The sequence below is a fragment of the Dreissena polymorpha genome, chromosome 12, assembly GCF_020536995.1.
Source record: "Dreissena polymorpha isolate Duluth1 chromosome 12, UMN_Dpol_1.0, whole genome shotgun sequence".
In the NCBI taxonomy this organism is placed as follows: Eukaryota; Metazoa; Mollusca; class Bivalvia; order Myida; family Dreissenidae; genus Dreissena; species Dreissena polymorpha.
In genome coordinates this window covers 53,167,082-53,190,228 of record NC_068366.1, presented here as the reverse complement: position 1 = coordinate 53,190,228, position 23,147 = coordinate 53,167,082, and the positions used below count along the sequence as shown (strand labels likewise).

The 23,147-nt window shown below is 37.6% G+C and overlaps 1 protein-coding gene across 1 annotated transcript in view; it reads right to left on the bottom strand.

Annotated features, from left to right (window-relative positions):
• The window catches only part of LOC127852812 (midasin-like), a 98,169-nt gene that overhangs the window by 50,546 nt on the left and 24,476 nt on the right, over positions 1-23,147 (bottom strand). The window contains exons 14-27 of the mRNA XM_052386802.1: positions 21,866-21,962; positions 19,883-19,976; positions 18,385-18,603; positions 15,015-15,093; positions 12,522-12,713; positions 11,998-12,068; positions 11,323-11,678; positions 8,106-8,191; positions 7,251-7,469; positions 6,613-6,750; positions 5,535-5,700; positions 4,951-5,063; positions 2,680-2,859; positions 2,203-2,356 (exon numbers count right to left, since the gene is read on the bottom strand). Of these exons, the coding sequence (XP_052242762.1) occupies positions 2,203-2,356; positions 2,680-2,859; positions 4,951-5,063; positions 5,535-5,700; positions 6,613-6,750; positions 7,251-7,469; positions 8,106-8,191; positions 11,323-11,678; positions 11,998-12,068; positions 12,522-12,713; positions 15,015-15,093; positions 18,385-18,603; positions 19,883-19,976; positions 21,866-21,962 (2,164 nt within the window). The remainder of the gene's footprint in view (positions 1-2,202; positions 2,357-2,679; positions 2,860-4,950; positions 5,064-5,534; positions 5,701-6,612; positions 6,751-7,250; positions 7,470-8,105; positions 8,192-11,322; positions 11,679-11,997; positions 12,069-12,521; positions 12,714-15,014; positions 15,094-18,384; positions 18,604-19,882; positions 19,977-21,865; positions 21,963-23,147) is intronic.

The following is a 23,147-nucleotide window of genomic DNA, read 5'->3' as shown; positions in this document are numbered from 1 at the left end:
GGAATAATAGATTCATTCGCTTCTATCATGAAAGAATCGTTTTCCGGCACCATCAAAGATATAGCTGGTGAGTTAGGTCTCTCAGAGATCAAGTCAGCAGACTCACTTTGAATACCAGAGGTCGCTGGTAAAGGATCAGTCGAAAAAGGGACAAAGATTCCCGGCGACTGTTGGATCCACAAAGTATTGGGATTTGATGGTGTAGCGGCAGCCCGGGGTATACTTCTATGCAATGTGAAAGAGACCCGTGGGGCTGAAAACGCAGCCGAAGTGGTTAGATTAACCCCTGTACCTTGAGCCTGATATGTATGCAAACTAGTGTTTGAATACAAATTATGCTCAGTGGTTGTAGGAACGGCTGAAGTGTGTGTTGAGGCCAAAATAGAGGCCGACACACGTGGAAGGGTGTCAATAGATTCCTCAGAGAAGGATCGACTAGGGGACCTAGGAGTCCGAGAGCCCCTAATAGAGGAAGGTCTATGTCCCTTATCCCTGCGACGCCGAGACACTGTTCGGCGGCGCTGGGAATGATGTTTCCTGATCAAACGTCTCCCCGAGCGCTGGCGTGATCGCTCTTTACGAGGCAATCTACGCCGAGAAACACTCGGTGAGCGTGAACGACGTCCCCTCCGTTAATGATGAGGGCTATTTGAAGTAGACGATGAGTCATACGATGACGAGCCCGAGGTGGAGGAGTAGTTGGAAACATCAGACACTACACGTTTACGTCTGTGACTCACAGTAGAAACGCGGCTGCATCTACCTTTGTGGAGTACTGACAAGGTAGTGTCAACATCTACGGTGACCGGAACGGTCTGTGGCACAGACCGAAACCCGGTGACCGAATCGGTCATTACATGACCGGTGACCCGACCGGTCAATGACCGGTGACCGGACCAGTCAATGACCGGTGACCGGTCATAGCATGACCGGTGACCGGACCGGTCAGTGACCGGTTGACCGGTCATAGCATGACCGGTGACCGGACCGGTGAAGTCTCCGGACCGGTCAACTGGTCATTCCCGATGAACGGACCGGGCAAATTTTGTCCAGTGTCGTCACGGGGTAGGGACCGATGCCTGGCAGCTACTGGTGGCATATGGTCAAGATCGTGTGGTGAAAAGTCCCGACACACGGAACTTTTCCTACGTTGATCTGATGCCGAGTCATTCAACTGGTCATTCCAGATGAACGGACCGGGCAAATTTTGTCCGGTGTCGTCACGGGGTAGGGACCGATGTCTGGCAGCTACTGGTGGAGTATGGTAAAGATCGTGTGGTGAAAAGTCCCGACACACGAAACTTTCCCTACTTTGATCTGAACTATTCTTGTTGCGTCCACGACTCTTGAAGGGTCGACGCTTGATGGCCCAGGTATCTGCAGACCAATGCACACAGAAAGGGCAGCAGTTATCCTGGGTACATCCTGCACACGACAGGCAGCTACCATGGTTGTCCCATGCTGCCCTTATGTGTCCACATGAGCCACGTGTTTGAGGCATACTTTGCCTTGAACAAACAAACAAATACACAAAACGATACAGAAATACACGAATATATATACGGAGAATGTTTTAACGCAATACAAAAACTTCTCTATTCTGTTAAACAGAAGAATCCAGCGAAACAGAAGCAACAATTAAGTTTATAACAAAATGTCGGCCTTTGAATATCGCCATCCGGAATAAGAGTGAATTCTGGGTAATGTCCCGTTTTGGTTGTGCGGCTACACAGCACTATGTGACCGCTCTGTCCTACCTGACGGGTTTCTGAAAAGTGTGGGATACCTCGGAAGAAAAATTCCGGATAAATTACGATCCTATCGGAATAAGTAAGCATATGATATCAGGTAACGTAATTAAGCTATTAAAACTAGGGTCAGATGGCTTAGCAGAATATCTATTGATATTGATCAAAAATCGCAAGAATCTTGGTCTTGGAATCTTCAGTCTTGGAAGTCCAGGCCAAATTTTAAACACGTTTAAAATCTGGCTTCGATTTTTCGGGTGCTCACGAGTTGCAGGAATCACTTACGACCGGCCCAGGACTTGCTATCAATGAGTCAGGACCTTCGCCAATTGAGCTACGAATGTCCCAGACCTCAAAATATTAGAAATAGGGACAAATCGTGGGGAATCGGGTCGTAGTGGAATACCCCTTATACATATTAATGTATATGTCTCTCATGTTAATACAAACTCACCAGTGCCATCATCCACAGCAGACTCCTCGTCCTTCCCTTCCTGGTCCTCAGCGTCATCAAGGTTAAGGTCATCAGGCAGATCCAGATCATCAGGTGCTTGCTGCTCCTCCTGCTTCCCGTGATACGGATCAACTTGGTCATCGTCGTAGTCCACCTAAGTATGCAGGAAAAGTGTCAAACTTGACCTATCACCCTTTTGAGGCATTGAAAACAGTTTGCTATTACTGTTAATCAAATAGTGTCAACAGCAGTATATTATCAAGCTCACAATGCATATATAAATTCCCTAAAATAAGCTTTTCAGCGCATAGCATGACAACATTTGTCAAAATATGAAATACTTCAATGAATTCATATTGGAATTCCAAATTTTGTTTTTTGTTGCCATCCCTGGAATTATTATTTTTAAATAATACATTAAGGTTGTGACAACTTCCCTTGACAAAATTTTCAAAGCATCCATATGTATTTGCTTACCTGATCCATATCAAGGTTGTGTGGCTTTCGTTCCTTCTCTTCCTCCTCCTCCTCCTGCTCATCCGTCTGCTGTCTGTCATCAGTGTTGTCTGCTGCAGACTTGTTAACATTGTCGTCCTTGGCAACAAGTTCTGACTCGCTCTGTTTTCCATCACCAGGACCAGTCTCCTCCTTCTTTTCCTGAACAGAACAATTGAGTTAAGCCCTTTACCACTAATATATGCACCTTGAAGCATTTTTAGTCCATAAGAAAATTACATAAATTAAAGACTTTTGTTTCAACAATTCTTTAAACTTTGCTAAAAGGGTTAATTTTCATTAACTTGCTTCTGAGTGGAAAAGGGTTAATTTTCCATTGTAACAATTCTCATTTTTCCCAAAATATCATTATCTCATCAGCTTTCATATGCTTGTTTTACTTTAAAAAGAACCAGAGGGAGTAAAGGTCCTGGGTCGCTCACCTGAGACATACAGGTAAACAAGGGACAAAATTGTCACAAAACCAGGTTTTCATTGTGAAAAAAAAATCTGATAAAGGGAGAAAACTCAAACTGAACTTTTGAAATGACCAAAAAAAATTAACCCCCTTTGTAAGTTTTTTTTTTTTTTTTAAATCTATTTTTAGTCGTGGCGACCTTGACATTGGAGATATTGACGTGAATCTTTCGTGGGACACACCGTCCCATGATGGTGAACAAATGTGCCAAATGATTTTAAAATCTCACAATGAATGACATAGTTATGGCCAGGACAAGCTCATTTATGGCCATTTTTGACCTTTGAACTCAAAGTGTGACCTTGACCTTGGAGATATCGACGTAATTATTTCGCGCGACACACCGTCCAATGATGGTGAACAAATGTGCCAAATGATTTTAAAATCTGACGATGAACGACATAGTTATGGCTCGGACAAGCTCATTTATGGCCATTTTTGACCTTTGAACTCAAAGTGTGACCTTGACCTTGGAGATATCGACGTAATTATTTCGCGCGACACACCGTCCAATGATGGTGAACAAATGTGCCAAATGATTTTAAAATCTGACAATGAACGACATAGTTATGGCCCGGACAAGCTTATTCCGCCAGCCCGCCAGCCCGCCAGCCAGCCAGCCAGCCCGCCAGCCAGCCAGCCCGCCAGCCCGCCCGCATTCGCCAATCTAATAACCAGTTTTTTCCTTCGGAAAACCTGGTTAAAAACCTGGTTAAAAAATAGTGCATGAAGATTTTTGATGTTTGTGGAAATAGTTTTTATCTAGGCTTTTTTAACGGGCAGCACGATTTACCCAAATACGCTCAAAATACCCAAATACTAGTGCTCAAATGGGTACCCGAAAAAAACCCAAACCTGCGGGTAAAAAAATACCCGCGGATCCGGGTCAAAGTTTTTGCGAACGATACCGGTTTGGGTCGCAAGCTACGAAGAACAAAATTACATGTTAAACGTGTAGTCAGATCATCTCTTTTAAACAAGTGAATTAAATAACATCCTTTATATTAAGCAGTGTTGTTATTACAAATAGTCATAAATGAATAGAAGTGACGCACCAAAAGCATTAACGTCGAGTTTCATTTGTTATTCACATCCCAAAATGGCGACGTTGAAAAATAAAGAAACATGTATTATAAAATATATCCACTTCAACGTAGAAAAGGCAGTTAGAGCTTGCAGTGAAAGTTATTATGGCTTCGCTCCTCAAAATAAGACAAGCTTTTTCTGCTTGACGGGTTGTTTTTCCTATACATGCACTTTTGATCGCTATTTCAAGTAATACTAACATTTATTGATTAAGTTCAACAACGTTGTGTAAACCTAATAGTTATATGCAGTTAAGTATTTCATTCATAATTAATTAAATCACAACAATTAAAATTATAATATTCTCAACAATATACTTGACAAACAGTTGAATATTTAAGAACGCTAAAACATGCTATCACAATCAATTCAGTTTTATTTTAATTAACTTATGTATTATTTGACCCGACCCGAATTTTCTCAGGTATTTAAATTTTGACCCGCCGACCCGAAGAATATTTTTGACCCGTGTGAGCTCTATCAAATACTCATCATTTTGGCAGGTTAGGGTATTTCGAGCGTATATTGGGTATTTTGAGTGTATTTGGGTAAATCGTGCCACCCCTTTTTAATCTAAATTATTGATCTACATCTGTATTGTTTAATCTAACAAACTCAAAACATTAGCAGTGTAAAAAAAAGCAACACATGCGATATCAATCATGTGTAACCTACACTACCCTACCAACCTCAGAGTGCTCTTCCTCCTCCTCCTGGTCACTGCCCCACATCTGTTCATCAAGCTTCTCTGCATCCTGATCACCCAGGTCCCCCAGCTGCTTGTCTATCTCCTCCTCATCACCTGTCAGTACCAAGAAGATAAGAGCCTTGTTCTGGGAAAACTGGTCTAAATGCATGTGTGTAAAGTGTCATCCCAGATTAGCCAGTGCAGTATGCACAGGCTAATGGACGACTTTCTTTAAATAAAAATTTCATAAAAACAGAAAGGGTCGTCCCTGATTAGCTTGTGTAGATTGCACAGGCTATATAATCTCTAATCGAGAAATCTTTAAGCACTTGCATTAAAGACCAGTTTTTCAAGAAAGTGGCTGATATGTCAGGCCTTATAGTATTTAGACAAGGGTCCACTTATATAAAGGACATTACTGCTAAGCAAGTATTTTAATGGCAAAATATGCATTTGTTTTGGGATGGTTTTCATCAATATATTAATTAATGAGTGTCTGGGCAAGATTAAATTACACCAATCGTCTGTCATTTAGGTGAGGAAGTTTTAATCTACATTTGCTTGTTATTTTTTAAATTACTTTACCTTCATTATCCTCGTCATCATCGTCCTGTTTGTCCACGTCTTCCAGATCTTGCACCTTGGCATCAATATCATCTGTCATCTCGATAGCGTTCTCTTCAGACTTGACGTCTGGTTGGTTGGACGGGTCCTCCTTTTTGTGGTCTTCAGGTCTCTTGGCTTCATCAAGCTAGAAGCACATACAGACATTGCCAGAGTTGTAAATTTTTGTTATCATAATATAAATGTGACATCAACATTAGGTAACCTGTAATTATTATGCATCTTTATTGAATATTGCCCATTAAGGAAACCAATTAATGTTATTACCAGTTGGATTTGACAGCACAACTAGCATGGTCAGTTAGACAATACAGAGGAGAACAACTAGTATTGCTTACATCTTTATACATTTTAAGTAGGTTGAAATCAATACATACCTACGAATATTGTAATGTATGACTGTTTCTCTCCTAAGCTATTAGACCTTACATCTTTATACATTTTAAGCAAGTTAAAATCAATACCTACAAATATTGTAATTTATTCAATACCTACAAATATTGTAATTTATGACTGTTTCTCTCCTAAGCTATTAAAATTTACATCTTTATACATTTTAAGAAGGTTGAAATCAATACATAGTTAAAAATATTGTAATTGTATAACTGTTTCACTCCTAAATCTCACACCAACAAGGTTTTGCAATATCTATTTACAATTATAAATTGACTCATTAATATGCGTCAAAATCCCATCAATTTGATAGCCTTATACAGTGATCCTTGTCAATATATCTACAAACTCATCCAATGAAAAACACACCCACTACAAGATATGACCAATCCAAATTTAGGATTAGCATGGCAAATACAAGTCTAATACTGCTTTCGTCAGATAAATAATAGGTAAATATTAATTAGACAAATTCATTTTTTTTCTTCTGATATTTGTTTTCAAAGTGGTTAAACTGGTTTCTGCTATGATTTCCCTACATATAATTCACATTCACCATACAATATTCCCACACATTTTTCAACAAATTAGAATCAGCATGTTTAGGTATATTTTATACAAAGGGGACAATTTGTAGAAACCCAACCTGATCCTCATTCTCTATCTGGTCACTGACGTTCTTCACTCCCTCTCCCTCCCCAAGACCAGCCTCTTCCATGTCACAGAACTCCGTGGCTCCCTCGCCCGCCATCTCATCTGACAGCTCAGGGGGGATACAGAAACCCTGCAAATAGGAAACATGGCAGCCATGCTGACCAACACCGCTTGCCTGGGAACTGGGTAAATATCACTGGTTATGGCTCTTGGCCAAGGTATGATGCCCATAAACATTTAGTGAATTTTGGGGAAGAACAGGCTATCCTTTCAAGCATACACTGGATTTTCTGTAAGAAGAGACTTCCTTTAAACAAAACTCCTTAAAGGCACAAAGTGTCCGTCCTGAAAAGCCTGTGTGGAATGCACATGCATTTAGACCAGTTTTTCCAGACTGCGGCTCTTTTGATAGACAATAGCAAGCCCTGCAATCTCACAGGATGCTGGTGGATTGATAACTAAGCACTCTTCATGCATACCAAACAGATGAATTCTTTCCAATATTGTAATACATTCAGTATACAAGCATACATCACTTAATTAACAAGCTATTAATTAGATGGTTATAAGAGACCTGGTTTTATTCCATTTGTACTGTCATTCAACATCTACCAGATTTACAATGCACACCTTTGTTGCAAGGTCTGTAAACACTCCCAGCAGGACTGACAACAGCTTTCCCATGGTCCTCTGGGTTGCTACGTTACCAACAAGATGGTGGTGCATGATGCCCTGATACTGAGTCAAGAGAGGCATGGCGCGTCGTAGCGAGTCCAACATGGCCGATGTTAAGGCAGAACTGGGCTCTGATAGGATTCTCTTCAGAAGGTTCAGGAGTGAATGGTGAATCTGACAAAAAATTATTTCAAAACTTTATGGCTGTGTTAAACAAAATGTTATTAAATTCAAATTGCTCTCAAATACAGTAAAACTATTTTTCCAAAACATATTTAGTTTCTATATCAGCTTCAAATATACCATCTCTAGTAATGAGCTAATTTATCAACCAACCAAACCCCAAACAGCTAACAAGATTGGTCCATTTATTGCAAAAATCCATGTAACTTACAACAGATTAATTAAACCAAATTGCATGCAAACCTCCACTAAGAAAGATAACCCTTCAATCATATCTTTCCATTGGCATCTTACAATCCTTCCAAAACATTCAAGGTCTAAATACATGCTGTGTTGATCATCACTAAATTAGTAACATGTGCCCTCTAGTCTTCAATGTCCTGCAAATCCTTTCAGAACTTGCTTGTACAAAGTTGCTTAATAACCTATGGCAAAATTAGAATTATAACTCATTGGTAACTTTATCACTTATATTCAAGTGATCGCACTTCATGAGATCCTAATAACCAGCTCCTAATAAGTCCTATTACTGACATACTCAGTATTTCTTCCAAAATGTCCTTTACAATCATGATAAGTGATAAATTATTTATGACAAGATAAGATTGTAAACACGTGCAATGTCACCTGTTCCGCTTGTAGACAATTTGTGGCCTGCTTAAGCTGTTCATGTACCAGCTTCACTAGATGTCCCTCCTCTATGTCAGTGTCTTCTGAAAATAAGACACAATTTAGGAGCAACGTACAAGTTCCTATAGTTGTCAGCCATTGGCATGTTTTAGTTGTGAGGGAGTTTTATTTTTAGTTGATATTCATATCTTGGATCGAACAGCAAAAGTAAACCCATGCCTTAACAACATGAGGTTACAATCTATAATGATATTAAACATCAATTTAAAGAGAGTTAAGCTGTGAAGACTTTAAGACCAGTGTGCCCAAAGTCGTCATCTATGTGTCTCTCAGGTCCTCAACTTGTACATGAGGTCAGTGTTTCCAGAGACATTCTAAACATATAACGGTATCCTATGCCGTACCCTTTGGGTCAAAAGAACGTATACGCCAACAGCTAAAAATAGATATCATCGCGGTGACAAAATTGTCACTGTGGTGACAAAATTGTCACTGTGGTGACAAAATTGTCACTGCGGTGACAATTTTGTCACTGCGGTAATAAATTTATCACTGCGGTGATATATTTGTAACTGCGGTGATATTTTGTCTGACCCAAAGAGTTTGATAAGAGCTAAATCAAACTGACCAATGAAATAACGTCTTTCAAGACGTCAAATCGGCGAATATTGACTGCGATATTATCAATGTGTTGTTTTAAATAAACTATACACGAAAAACAAAATTAACAATAGCAAAGTGAAATAAACGTTGATTTTTGTTTAATGTATGTGAGTTAGTTAAAAAGTAAGCTTCAAAATAAAACGGATATTATAGATATATAGTATATGCAATGTCTATTTATGAAGTAGTAATGCGATTTTGCTTACTTTTTTATTATTTGTTTTTCTATTTATTTATAAGTATACTGTATGTATGTACATTTCTGTATTCCTATTTTAAGAATGCGACCGAAATAAATATATGCTTCAACGTCTGTGCGTGTTTTTACAGCCGGATAAGTGTCATAAAATCGGGTATACTGTGAAGGCAGTGGACGTTAAACAAGCGAAAACGGATTAATAGCAAATGTCTTTAACAATTGATTCCCAATGATAAACTTGCAATAAAGCATATGATATGCCGATCAGTGTAATTAAACAAATAAAATGAACGATTTACTAACCATTTATTTACTCAAACCGATAAGTGTGACAAATAGCTGGCAATTTATATAAAACTATTTTTAAAAAGTTGAAAAATCTCGATTCGTTACGGGGAAAATGATTGGTTGAAAACTGACCCAAACAAATAAATGTATCAGCAGTCATAAAAATATACTAACAGTCATAATTTGTCACCGCTGTGACAAAATTGTTACCACAGTGACAAAATAGATATCACCACAGTGATAAATTTATTACCACGGGGACAAAAATGTCAACGCGGTGACATTTTTATATCCGCTGTGATATCTATTTTTAGCTGTTGGGGTTTTTGTACTTTTGACCCAAAGGGTACGTCATAGTATCCAGCATCCAGGGCCCTCAATTTGCACTTTTTACCGCCGAATATCAGCTAAAAGTTCCTCCCTCCAAAAAAAAACAATAAAATTGTTTTGTTTTTTATACCTATGTTGCTAGCTGGTATCGTGCTATTAACCTTTGATTAAATGTATATTTTTTTAAATTACATTAACATATAGCAATTTTAAGAGTTGAATGGTTGGTGAAAAGATCTTCTAAAATTCCCTTTTTCGCCCAAAATGACGGTAAATTCCCCCCTCTAAGGGCCCAACCCAAATCCCCCAAAGTGTAGCAAGGGCACTGGCATCCAAAGAATTTTACTCACACAAATCACTTTTGTGTGTCCGTTATCTATTATAGACACTGAATATTACAGGTTCATAGCCACACTGAGGAAAACCTATAATACATGTAGGCAGTTACCTCAGCCTACATGTACATTAGCTTTACATTTGCCAACAAATACAAAGTAGAACAAGAAAGTGTTGGAGACGAGATATGCTCCCCAAAGTTTTTTTTTGTCACAATATTGCACTATATATTCAGATAAAACGAAACGTCTTGAGGGGCCTAACTTTGGACAAAATAAAACGATGGATGGTTTAGCAACTTAAAAATTTCAAAGGGCCATAACTCTCTAAATAAATCATCTAACCAGAACCCACTAATAACATGCGCATCTCCTCAAGGTATTTAAGCTTCCCATAAAGCTTCATTGAAGTCCAGTCACTAGTTGGGGAGAAATAGCCCGGACAAGAATTGCACTATATGTACAGTTTATAGAAAATTTCAAAGGGCCATAACTCTGTGAAAAATCATCCGAACATAACCGGCTGATAATATGCACATCTTCTCTTGGTAGTGAAGCTTCCCATAAAGTTTCATTGAATTCCTGTGATAAGTTGCTGAGAAATAGTTCGGACAAGAATTGCACTATATGTACAATGGAAAATTTTAAAGGCCCATAACTCTGTGAAAAATCATCCGACCATAACTGGCTGATATTATGCACATCTCCTGTTGGTAGTGAAGCTTTCCATAAAGTTTCATTGAATTCCCGTAATAAGTTGCTGAGAAATAGCTCGGACAAGAATTGCATTATATGTACAATGGAAAATTTCAAAGGGCCATAACTCTGTGAAAAATCATTCCACCACAACCGGCTGATATTATGCACATCTCCTCTTGGTACTGAAGCTTCCCATAAAGTTTCATTGAATTCCAGTCATTAGTTGCTGAGAAATAGCCCGGACAAGAATTGCACTATATGTACAGTTTATGGAAAATTTCGAAGGGCCATAACTCTGTGAAAAATCATCCGACCAGAACCGGCTGATATTATGCACATCTCCACTTATTAGTGAAGCCTCCATAAAGTTTCATTGAATTTCGGTCATTAGTTGCTGAGAAATAGCCCGGACAAAAATTGTGCATGGACGGACACACGGAAACACGGACAGACAGATGAAGCGGCGACTATATGCTCCCCCCAAATTTTTTTAGGGGGAGCATAAAAATAGTACAAATGCAAGTTTCCATACACTCAACAAAGTTTAGGCACTATTTTCACACTATGGTGTTTCAATATTGAATAAAGAGCTAATTTTTTATCTATGATAAAATTGCAATATTTTTCAATTTTGAAATATTATACTTGAATTGAAGAAAGATACATTTCTTTAGTTATATTATTCCACTTATAGAATTACCTTCATTTTCTTCTTTTGCCACATCATCAGATCCAGTTTCCATAGAAACAGTAGATTTGCTCTGTTTTTGAACGACCAATAAAACAGAAGCAATTATTTCTTCAAGCCTCGATGAAAACCAGCCCAATGTTTCTTTCGATGGTTCACCATCATCATTTCTTGATCCCATTCTTTCCTGCCAGGTATTGAACTCGCTCAACTTGACGCTTGCTTCTTCAACCAGGAGGTGCAAAACTTCTGTGAAAGCGTTTGGTGACTCAGATCCAGGATCCGTGAAGAGCTTGATGATTTCAAGCAGACGGGATTTCATGGATGCCAGCTTGGTGAATACTGCATGAATGTTGTTAACGTCAGAACTGAAAAAGATCTCATATTTTAAACAGTTAAGAGAAAATTATATTTTCTCTTTTGTGTTAAATAAACTGTATGCAAATGATCTAATATGGAAGCTTGACACTTTTACTTGCAACCAAGTCTTTATTTTACAATAAGTTTAGTTTGCTATAAACACAAACATGATATTGTTCTTATTTTTTTCTAATAAAGAAAACTGCAATATAGTGTATTCAATATCTAATTAAATTACAAATACAAATATACGTAAATAGATAAGTAATGCAAGTCCTCAGTCAAGGATTCACTTTCACAAAAAAGTTGCTTGTTGTTTTTTTTTACTTTACAAACACTGTCGTCCTTGAATTGTTTGGCACATAATGCTTTGCCTGGTGAACCTCATGAATCAAGGTCTGCAACAAAAAAGACTAGTGAAAGTTGTTGTATAACAGACACGCAATAACACAGCACATTGAAGATATTTGTAGCTTTCTTTGAATGATTACATTTTATAGAAAAATATTTTCACTTGTAATATACCATGTACATTTGTCAGAAGAAGTAGTAGATCAATGTTGTGAAAAACATTGTGATCTTTATTTAAATTCATATATTTACTGATGTTGAATGAACCAATCAAATATATATTTTACTGAAAAGCATAATACATAAAGTAAACAGTAAAATTGTGAATTAACAGCCATAAGCTTAAAATTGATTTTATACAATTCATAATGTCCTCATTTGGCTAATTATGCAAATTAATTTTTTTAATCTTCATGAAAAACAAAAAAATACATTTTAAAATATAATTTAATTCCCATAACAACACATTTAAATTGGATCCCTATATCAACTCAGCCCACCTGCACATTATCCAGAACGTCTGCCAGACCCTCAGTACCCTGTCGCACCAGCGCCATTTGGTGGAGGGCATGGACAGGCAGTGGAGACGGGTGGGGCGTGGTTGACAATGGTCGCCGGGGACAACAGTGCAGTAGTGCCTGGAACTGACTAAGGCCCTGTTGGAACTGGCTTAGTAAGGTTCGACAGCTTTCCTGTGGTAGAAATAGAACAGCATATGAAGTTGATACCTCTTTTTCTTTTTGTGATATGTTAAAAGCACAATTTAAGTACACACATTTACATAGGGCAATAATACTAAAACAAGAGGGCCTGAAAGGCCCAAAGTCGCTCACCTGAGATAACAAGATTTTATTGGGAAAATCTTCTGACCAAGTTTCATAAAGAGCGGAAAATAAATGTGGCCTCTAGAGTGTAAACAAGGTTTTACTATAGCCATATAAGGAAAAATGCCCCGCCCCCTGGCAGCCATGTTTTTCAACCAACCAGCATCATTCTTAAACTCTTCCAAGATATAATTGGGATAAATCTTCTGACCAAGTTTCATGAAGATCGGACAGTAAATGTGGCCTCTAGAGTGTTAACAAGATTTTACTATAGCCATAGAAGGAAAAATGCCCCGCCCATTGGAAGCCATGTTTTTCAAGCAAACATAATTATTTTCGAACTCATCCAAGATATCATTGATCTTCTGACCAAATTTTATGAAGATTGGACAGTAAATGTGGCCTCTAGAGTGTTAACAAGGTTTTATTAAAGCCATATTTAGCCATATAAGCAAAAATGCGCCGCCCCTGGTGGCCATGTTTTTAAAGCAACCAAAACCATTTTCGAACTCATCCAAGATAACATTGAGACAAATCTTCTGACCAAGTTTCATAATGATCGGAAAATAAATGTGACCTCTAGAGTGTTAACAAAGTTTTACTATAGCCATATAAGGAAAAATGCCCCGCCCCAAAGGTGGCCATGTTTTTCAACCAACCAGCATCATTTTTGAAATCGTGTAAGATATTATTGGGATGAATCTTCTGACCGAGTCTCATGAAGATCGGACTATAAATGTGACCTCTAGAGTGTTAACAAGATGTTACAATAGCCATATATAGCCATATAAGGAAAAATGCCCCGCTCCTTGGTCTGCATCTAATCCATTCTAGCAAACGTAACCATTTTCTAACTCATCCATGATATCAATAATCAATAAGACAGATCTTCTGACCATATTTCATGAAGATTGGACAATAAATATGGCCTCAAGAGTGTTAACAAGGTTTTACTGTAGCCATTTAAGGAAAAATGCCCCACCCCTGGTGGCCATGTTTTTCAACCATCATTTCTGAACTTGTCCAAGATATTATTGGGATGAATCTTATGACCAAGTTTCATGAAGATTTGACAATAAATGTGGCCTCTAGAGTGTTAACAAGATTTTACTATAGCCATATATACATGTACACGTAGTCATATAAGGAAAAATGCCCTGCCCCTTGGCAGTCATGTTTTTCAAGCAAAAGTTACCAGTTCTGAACCCATCCAAGATATTATTGGGACAAATCTTCTGAGCGAGTTTCATGAAGATCGGAAAATAAATGTGGCCTCTCGAGTGTTAACAAGGTTTTACTATAGCCATATTAGGAAAAATGCCCTGCACCCTGACGGCCATGTTTTTCAACCAACCAGCATCATTTTCGAACTTGTCCAAGATATTATTGGGATGAATCTCCTGAAAAAGTTTCATGAAGATCAGACAATAAATGTGGCATCTAGAGTGTTAACAAGATTTTACTATAGCCATAAATGTACATAGCCATATAAGGAAAAATGCCCCACCCCTTAGCAGCCATGTTTTTCAAGCAAACGTAACACTTTTCGAACTCATCCAAGATATCATTGAGTCCAATCTTTTGACAAAATTTCATGAAGATTGGACAATAAATGTGGCCTCTAGAGAGTTAACAAGGCAAATGTTGACGGCGCACGACGGACGACAGACAAAAAGCAATCACAAAAAAGGGAACAAGAGATGTGATATTAAGCACTGAACATCCCCTTAAGTTTCAAGTTGACAGCCTCTAATAGTTTTCAAGATATGCCCTGGCTCAACTCTAAATACAAAATGAGATCTACCCACAGAGTTTCTATCAAGTTTCATATTGATACAACTAATAGTTAAGATATTATCCTGACAAAATGTTTGCACAAATCACAAAGGGCAATGAATTTGGGAAGTAAGGGTTATGGTTCTTGTGAATAGCACACCTACTTAATGCGATGAACCTTCTTAGAAGTTTCAAGTTGATAGTTTTCGAGATATGAACTTGAAATAATGTTTTAGATATCACATTTTATGTTCACTTTAAAATATTGACTTAACTGACTGGAAATAAAACAGAAGGTTTGTATATTGGACACAGTGACCCCATTTCCTGGCTAATCAAATGAAAAAGAAGCATTCAGTACATGGTTAGAGTTAGAACATTGAAGAGTTTTACCATCCAGCTGCAGGTTTCAGACTGATGTATCTTTTTGCCACCATTCTCCGACAGTCGTGAAATGTCCGCCAGAGTTGTTCTGTAGTTTGCAAACAAAGAAAGATATTACATACATTTATGCTTATATTTTCTTTTACAATTAAAATAAACTGCAAATAAATCACTAAAAAAAGTTCTTAAGCAGAAATAAACAGGTAATACAATTTAAAAAAGAACAAGAGGGCCTTAAAGGCCCAAAGTCACTCACCTGAGATTCAATGAAACTGACCTGTTCTTTGCAGCCCTAGATGTCATTAGAACAAATGTTCTTACCAACTTTCATTACTAGTGAACACCCACGCAGCCACGTTTTTCAACAGACCAGATTAATTTTCATACACATCCAAGATATCATTTAAACAAATATTTTGACAAAGTTTCATGAAGATTCATGAACCCATATAAGGAAAAATGCCCCGCTTCCTGGTGGCCATGTTCTTCAACCAACTGGAACCATTTTGGATCTTGTCCAAGATATCATTGGGACAAATATTCTGACCAGGTTTCATGATGATCGGAAAATAAATGTGGCTTCTAGAGTGTTAACAAGGTTTTACAATAGCTATATAAGAAAAAATTCCACGCCCCCTTGGAAGCCATGCTTTTCCACAAACTTGAACCATTTTTGAACTCATCCAAAATATCGTTGTGATAAATCTTCTGACCAAGTTTCATGAAGATCGGACAATAAATGTGGCCTCTAGAGTGTTAACAAGATTTAACTATAGCCATATAAGGAAAAATGCCCCGCCCCTTGGCAGCCATGTTTTTCAAGCAAACGTACCCATTTTCAAACTCATCCAAGATATCATTGACACCAATCTTCTGACCAAATTTCATGAAGATTGGACAATAAATGTGGTTTCTAGAGTGTTAACAAGGTTTTACTAAAGCCATGTATAGCCATATAAGGAAAAATGCCCTGCCCCCTGGTGGCCATGTTTTTATAGCAACCGAAACCATTTTCAAACTCATCCAAGATATCAAAGGGATGAATCTTCTGACCAAGTTTCATGAAGATTGGACAATAAATGTGGCCTGTAGAGTGTTAACATGATTTTACTATAGCCATCTAAAGCCATATAAGGAAAAATGCCCCGCCCCCTGGTGGTCAAGTTTTTTAAGCAACCGGAACCATTTTTGAAATTGCCCAAGATATCATTGGGACAAATCTTCTGACCAAGTTTCATGATGATTGGAAAATAAATGTGGCCTCTAGAGTGTTAACAAGGTTTTACTATAGCCATAAAAGGAAAAATGCCCCGCACCCTGGCGGCCATGTTTTTCAACCAACTGGCATCATTTTCGAACTCGTCCAAGATATTATTGGGATGATTCTTCTGACCAAGTTTCATTATGATTGGCAAATAAATGTAGCCTCTAGAGTGTTAACAAGGTTTTACTATAGCCGTATATAGCCATATAAGGAAAAATGCCCTGCCCCTTGGCAGCCATGTTTTTCAAGCAAACGTAACCATTTTCGAACTCATCCAAGATATCATTAAGACCAATCTTCTGACCTCTAGAGTGTTAACAAGGCAAGTGTTGACGCTGCACGACAGACAAAAGGCGATCACAAAAGCTCACCATGTACACGTTGTTATCAGGTGAGCTAATAAAATGAATTCTACACAGACATTTTTGAAAATGGAGAACGTGAAAATTATTAAAAAATAAGTATTGACACTTAAAAGTAAATGTATTTTGAATAATTAAATGACAAAATTTGTCATAGTTACTGCAGTTTAATTGACGAGTTTCAAATTTTATTGAAAACAAGGGCTGTCTGTAAAACATGCATGCCCCCATATGGGCTGTCACTTGTAGTGGCAGCCATTGTGTGAATACGTTTTTGTCGCTGTGACCTTGACCTTTGACCTAGTGACCTGAAAGTCAATAGGGGTCATCTGCCAGTCATGATCAATGTACCTATTAAGTTTCATGATCCTAGGTGTAAGCATTCCTGAGTTATCATCCGGAAACCATTTTACTATTTGGAGTCACTGTGACCTTGACCTTTGACCTAGTGACCTGAAAATCAAAAGGGGTCATCTGCCAGTCATGATCAATGTACCTATGAAGTTTCATGATCCTAGGCTTAAGCGTTCTTGAGTTATCATCCGGAAACCATCTGGAGGAAACGACAGACGGACGGACAGACAGACATGTGCAAAACAATATACCCCCTCTTCTTCTAAGGGGGGCATAATAATTAGTTTCTTTTTATATGAAATGGACCCAGCCCTGGTCATAATTAAATTACAAGAGGGCCATGGTGGCCCTGGTCGCTCACCTGAGAAGTAATAATGATAAGTAAGGGTTGTTAAACATCTGTCAAATTCAATGTTTTTTTATAAGGAAAACTGCCCCGCCCCCTGGCAGCCATGTTTTTCGACAGACCAGAACCATTTTCAAACTCATTCAAGATATCGTTAGAAAAAATGTTCTGACTAAGTTTCATGAAGATTGGACAATAAATGTGACTTCTAGAGTGTTAACAAGGTTTTACTATACACTAAAGCCATATAAGGTAAACTGCCACGCCCCCTGGCGGCCATGTTTTTCATTCAACTGGAACCATTTTCAAACTCTTCCAAGATATTATTGGGACACATGTTCTGACCAAGTTTCATGAAGATTGGACTAAAAATGTGACTTCTAGAGTGTTAACAAGGTTTTACTATAGCCATATTAGGAAACCGCCACGCCCCCTGGCAGCCATATTTTTCAACCAACCAGAACCATTTTCGAACTCGTTCAAGATATCATTATAACAAATGTTCTGACTTAATTTCATGAAGATTGGACAATAAATGTGACTTCTAGAGTGTTAACAAGGTTTTACAATAGCCATCTTCGGAAAACTGCCCCGCCCCCTGGTGGCGATGTTTTTCATCCAACCGGAACAATTTTTGAACATGTCCAAGATTTTATTGGGACACATGTTCCCACCAAGTTTAATGCAGATTGGACTAAAAATGTGACTTCTAGAGTGTTAACAATGTTTTACTATAGCCATATAAGGAAAACTGCCACGCCCCCTGGCAGCCATGTTTTTCAACCAACCGGAACCATTTTGGAACTCGTCCAAGATATTATTGAGACACATGTTCTAACCAAGTTTCATGAAGATTGGACAATAAATGTGACCTTGCCAGAGCATTCAAAGGTAAATTGAGCCCATACAATTTGGGACAAACAGAAGAACAGTCAGGACAAGTGCAATGCTGAATGCATACCATGTTGCATTGACATAACAATATGCCTATAATAACATGCCTCCTATTTTTGTTTTAAGGATACATACAGGACTAAAATACTAACAGCCTACCTAATGCCAGTATACTGCTGCGTCAAGCATGCTACACTCGTCTGCTGCTCTATCAACAGGGCGTACAGATGTTCAGCAAAACCCTTGCAACGTTCAATGTTGCCTGTACCGAGCTCCCGGGACGGAGTCATGAGTGCCGACCACAACTGAGCGCGTCGAGAGACGCAGCGGTAGAAATAGTCTTCACAGCTGTCCCACGCCTGGTGGACTGCAGCATCTCTGAAACAGCAAGGGAGACTGAACTTTTCCCACTCATATACGCATTTTGACGCATTTGTAGTCCCTTAGAAAATCATATTGACTATACCTTTCTTTCTAGATTGAAGTTTTAAAGGCTTCATTTTCAACCCTAGGGTACTGGTGAGCAGCCAACAGCATAAAACCTGAACTGACAGCAAGGTACTGTCAGGCTGGTTTTTTTACTGGTTGCATATAGCCACTTTGCTACTGAGAGGTCAAATGCTAACTCATCAAATCTGCTGACCCCGATTTATCACAAATAATTTTGTCTATTTTAAAGGGATTTTCCTTTTTTTTTTAAATGTCATTTTAATCAATTAACTCACAATACTGTTTTGAATTTGGCATCAATTTGAGTCATAAACATAACATGGTAAATGATAAAATTAAGAAAGGGTCTGAACAAGGGACCTCTATAATCAAAAAGGTAGCCCACTACTACTTCCAGATATATTTTTAAAAATGCATTTTTTTTAATCATAAGCGTTAATTTTGCTTGATTGATATTAATGCTTTCATATTTTTGAAAATTTTCATTTTGATAAACTGTGAACAAGTCCCTTAAAGTATAAATTGATAAAGTAAATTATCTAACTGATTAGTATTACTAAAAAAGGGGCATAACTTTTGCAATTTTTAAATTACGATGTTAAAAATTATATTTGTACAACTTAATATCATAAGGGACTATGCCTCCAAAATTAAATGTTGTATGTAGTTGAACACTTTTAGAAAAGCCATACACAAAGAAAGATGGGCAGACAGACGAAAGACTTCCAAGGTCATTCCATAATAGCATACAATAGAATACATGTAATAATCATGATGTTATAACAAGTCTCAATTGAAAAAGAGGCATAGGATTTTGTCATTTTTCACCTGATTATAACTTGCACAAGCACAAGTTCATTTCATAAGCAACAATGCCTGACAGTTTGAATGTTGTACATGTAAAATTAAGAAGAATTTATATGTTGTACATTTAAAATGTAGGAAAATTTACATGTTGCACATTTTAAATGTAGGAAAATGTACATGTTGTACATGTAAAATATACATATTGTACATGTACAATGTAGGACAATGCCTGTGGAAGAGTTCACGTCAACGGACAGGCAGACGGACAGATGTCCATTGTGATTCAAGTATACTACATTTACTTTGTAACAACGGGATAATGAAGAAAAAGAAAAAATGCGAACATCAACAATTCTGCAGGAGTTTTATTGTCTTGTAAAATGTGTGTGTATTAACTAACCCACTGAGTGACACATCAAGATCCACTGGGGTCGCTTGTAACGCGCCATCTTCATTCTTGTCACAAGATGTCAGCCCTTTACGATACGACAAACCTGTCACGATAAACAAAAAACATGAGTGAACAAAAAAAAATTTGACATCTAAAAATCTGTTGTTTTTTTCTAAAAAAACTACCTTGGTAGTTGATTTTATAAAGTACTTGTTTCAATTAGACTTAAAACCAATTTATTAAAAGTTCAATATCCAATGGCCCAGAGATTGTTTTTCTTGGGTAGAATTATTTCTTTGTGTCCATTGAAACCAAAAAGAACAAGCAAATTCGTTGAATTGATATCCCCCGCCAATATGCTTCTGGACACAAAAGTTGTGACCTTTGACCTCAATGTGTGACCTTGACCTTAAGCCCTAGGATTATGGGTGTTGAATGTGAAGCACCCCCAGATGATTGAGAACAACTATGGCAAGTTTCATGGCTCTTGCTCATGTGTTAATGAAGATAAAGTACTAAGCTTATATTAAAAAGCATTTTTAAAGATACAAATGGCCATAACTCCGTTATTAACAGATGGTGTACAATGCCATTTGGCGTGCATCATCCTCTTATCCATATATATACTCGTACCAAGTTTCAATGAAATCCGCCAAAGCACTTCCCAGATATGGCTCTGGACACAAAAGGGCCGCACAGACGGACAGAAAGACGGACGGAAGGACGGACAGCGCCAAAACAATATCCCTCCACCTATGGCAGGGGATAAAAGTTAACGTCATATCATTCTGCATTTTTTTTTTAAATTTGGATAAATACTGATTATAAATCAGTCTTGATACAGATTTGGTTTACCTTATATAGTAGGGGTGTTTAACTGGTGTCATGCCAAAAACCTACTTACAATCATTCATTTCTTCTTAAATTTATTCATCCAATATAATGCAAAAACATAGCGAATTATTACGTAATTCAATACACCTTCTCTAAAACTTTGTTTGTCAAACATAGCGCATTATGACCTAATTCAATATATCATCAATGAAACTTTGTTTGTCAAACATATCACATTTTTACCTTATTAAATATACCATCTCTGAAACTTTGTCAAACAACCTGCTAGATTACACAATTCGATATACCATCTCTGAAACCTTGTCAAACAACCTGCTTGACCAATTCAATATACCCTGTCTGAAACTTTGTTTGTCAAACAACCTGCTTGATTACCCAATTCAATATACCCTGTCTATAACTTTGTTTGTCAAACAACCTGCTTGATTACCCAATTCAATATACTATCTCTGAAACTTTGTTTGTCAAACAACCTGCTTGAATACCCTATTCAATATACCATCTCTGAAACTTTGTTTGTCAAACAACCTGCTTGATTACCCAATTCAATATACTATCTCTGAAACTTTGTTTGTCAAACAACCTGCTTGATTACCCAATTCAATATACTATCTCTGAAACTTTGTTTGTCAAACAACCTGCTTGATTACCCAATTCAATATACCCTGTCTAAAACTTTGTCAAACAACCTGCTTGATTACCAAATTCAATATACTATCTCTGAAACTTTGTTTGTCAAACAACCTGCTTGAATACCCTATTTAATATACCATGTCTGAAACTTTGTTTGTCAAACAACCTGCTTGATTACCCAATTCAATATACCATCTCTGAAACTTTGTTTGTAAAACAACGTGCATGATTATCCAATTCAATATAGTATCTCTGAAATTTTGTTTGTCAAACAATGTGCACAATTACCAAATTATTTATACCATCTCTGAAACTTTGTTTGTCGAACAACATGCATGGTTACCCAATTTAATATACCATCTCTGAAACTATGTTTGTCAATCAACTTGCATGATTACCCAATCCAATATAACACAATTGAAACTTTGTTAAACAACGTGCATGATTATCCAATTCAATATACCATCTCTGAAACTGTGTTTGTCAATCAAGGTGCATGATTACCTAGCTTTGCGAGGTATTTAAAAAGGTCACTGAGTGCCTTGCGTTTCCTCAGGTTGATGTGCTTCGCCTCCGACTTCTGTTTGTCCTTCTCAACACTCTGTAACAAAAAGATCTACAGGCTGTCAGAACATCAACATTTTATATGAGCCTTGCTCTGATAAAACAGGGCTTAACCCTTTGCATGCTGGGAAATTTGTCATCTGCTAAAATGTTGTCTGCTGAATTTATAAAATTAGCATTTTCTTCGTTTTTTTCAAAGAATACTATCACAATAGCAAATAGTTTGGATCCTGATGAGACGCCACGTCCTGTGGCGTCTCATCAGGATCCAAACTGTTTGCAAAGGCTTTTAAAATTCGGTTCCAGCGCTGAAAGGGTTAATCCATGTGAGTAAGGTGTCCTTCTAACCATGGAGGGCCGACACATTCCGTCAAACCAGATTGGCACTAAAGAAACTTCCTTAACAAAAAGCTAAGTCTGTTGATCTGCTCCTGTTGCCTAATTTACCTCTAAAGCTTATTCTATTTACTTCTTAAATGTATACCTTTAACATTTTAACCTCTACCCTTAACCTACTAAATGACCTAAAAATCCAAGCAATCACCTAGCTGTTTTTGACATACAGTCAATCTTGTATTTAGAAACCACTAAAGGGAGTAACCAAAAGTGGTCTCTTAATAAAATGGTCTTTAAATAAAAAAAGGCCATTTGTGATGAATGCGGACTTTTGATTTTAAATCCAGATATCGGATTATCTCATTTTGACACAGCGATTTCTGCTTTTGTAATCAAATGAATCTAAATATAAACAAGGGACAAAATTGTCACAAAACCAGGTTTTCATTGTGAAAAAAAAATCTGATAAAGGGAGAAAACTCAAACTGAACTTTTGAAATGACCAAAAAAAATTAACCCCCTTTGTAAGTTTTTTTTTTTTTTAAATCTATTTTTAGTCGTGGCGACCTTGACATTGGAGATATTGACGTGAATCTTTCGTGGGACACACCGTCCCATGATGGTGAACAAATGTGCCAAATGATTTTAAAATCTCACAATGAATGACATAGTTATGGCCAGGACAAGCTCATTTATGGCCATTTTTGACCTTTGAACTAAAAGTGTGACCTTGACCTTGGAGATATCGACGTAATTATTTCGCGCGACACACCGTCAAATGATGGTGAACAAATGTGCCAAATGATTTTAAAATCTGACGATGAACGACATAGTTATGGCTCGGACAAGCTCATTTATGGCCATTTTTGACCTTTGAACTCAAAGT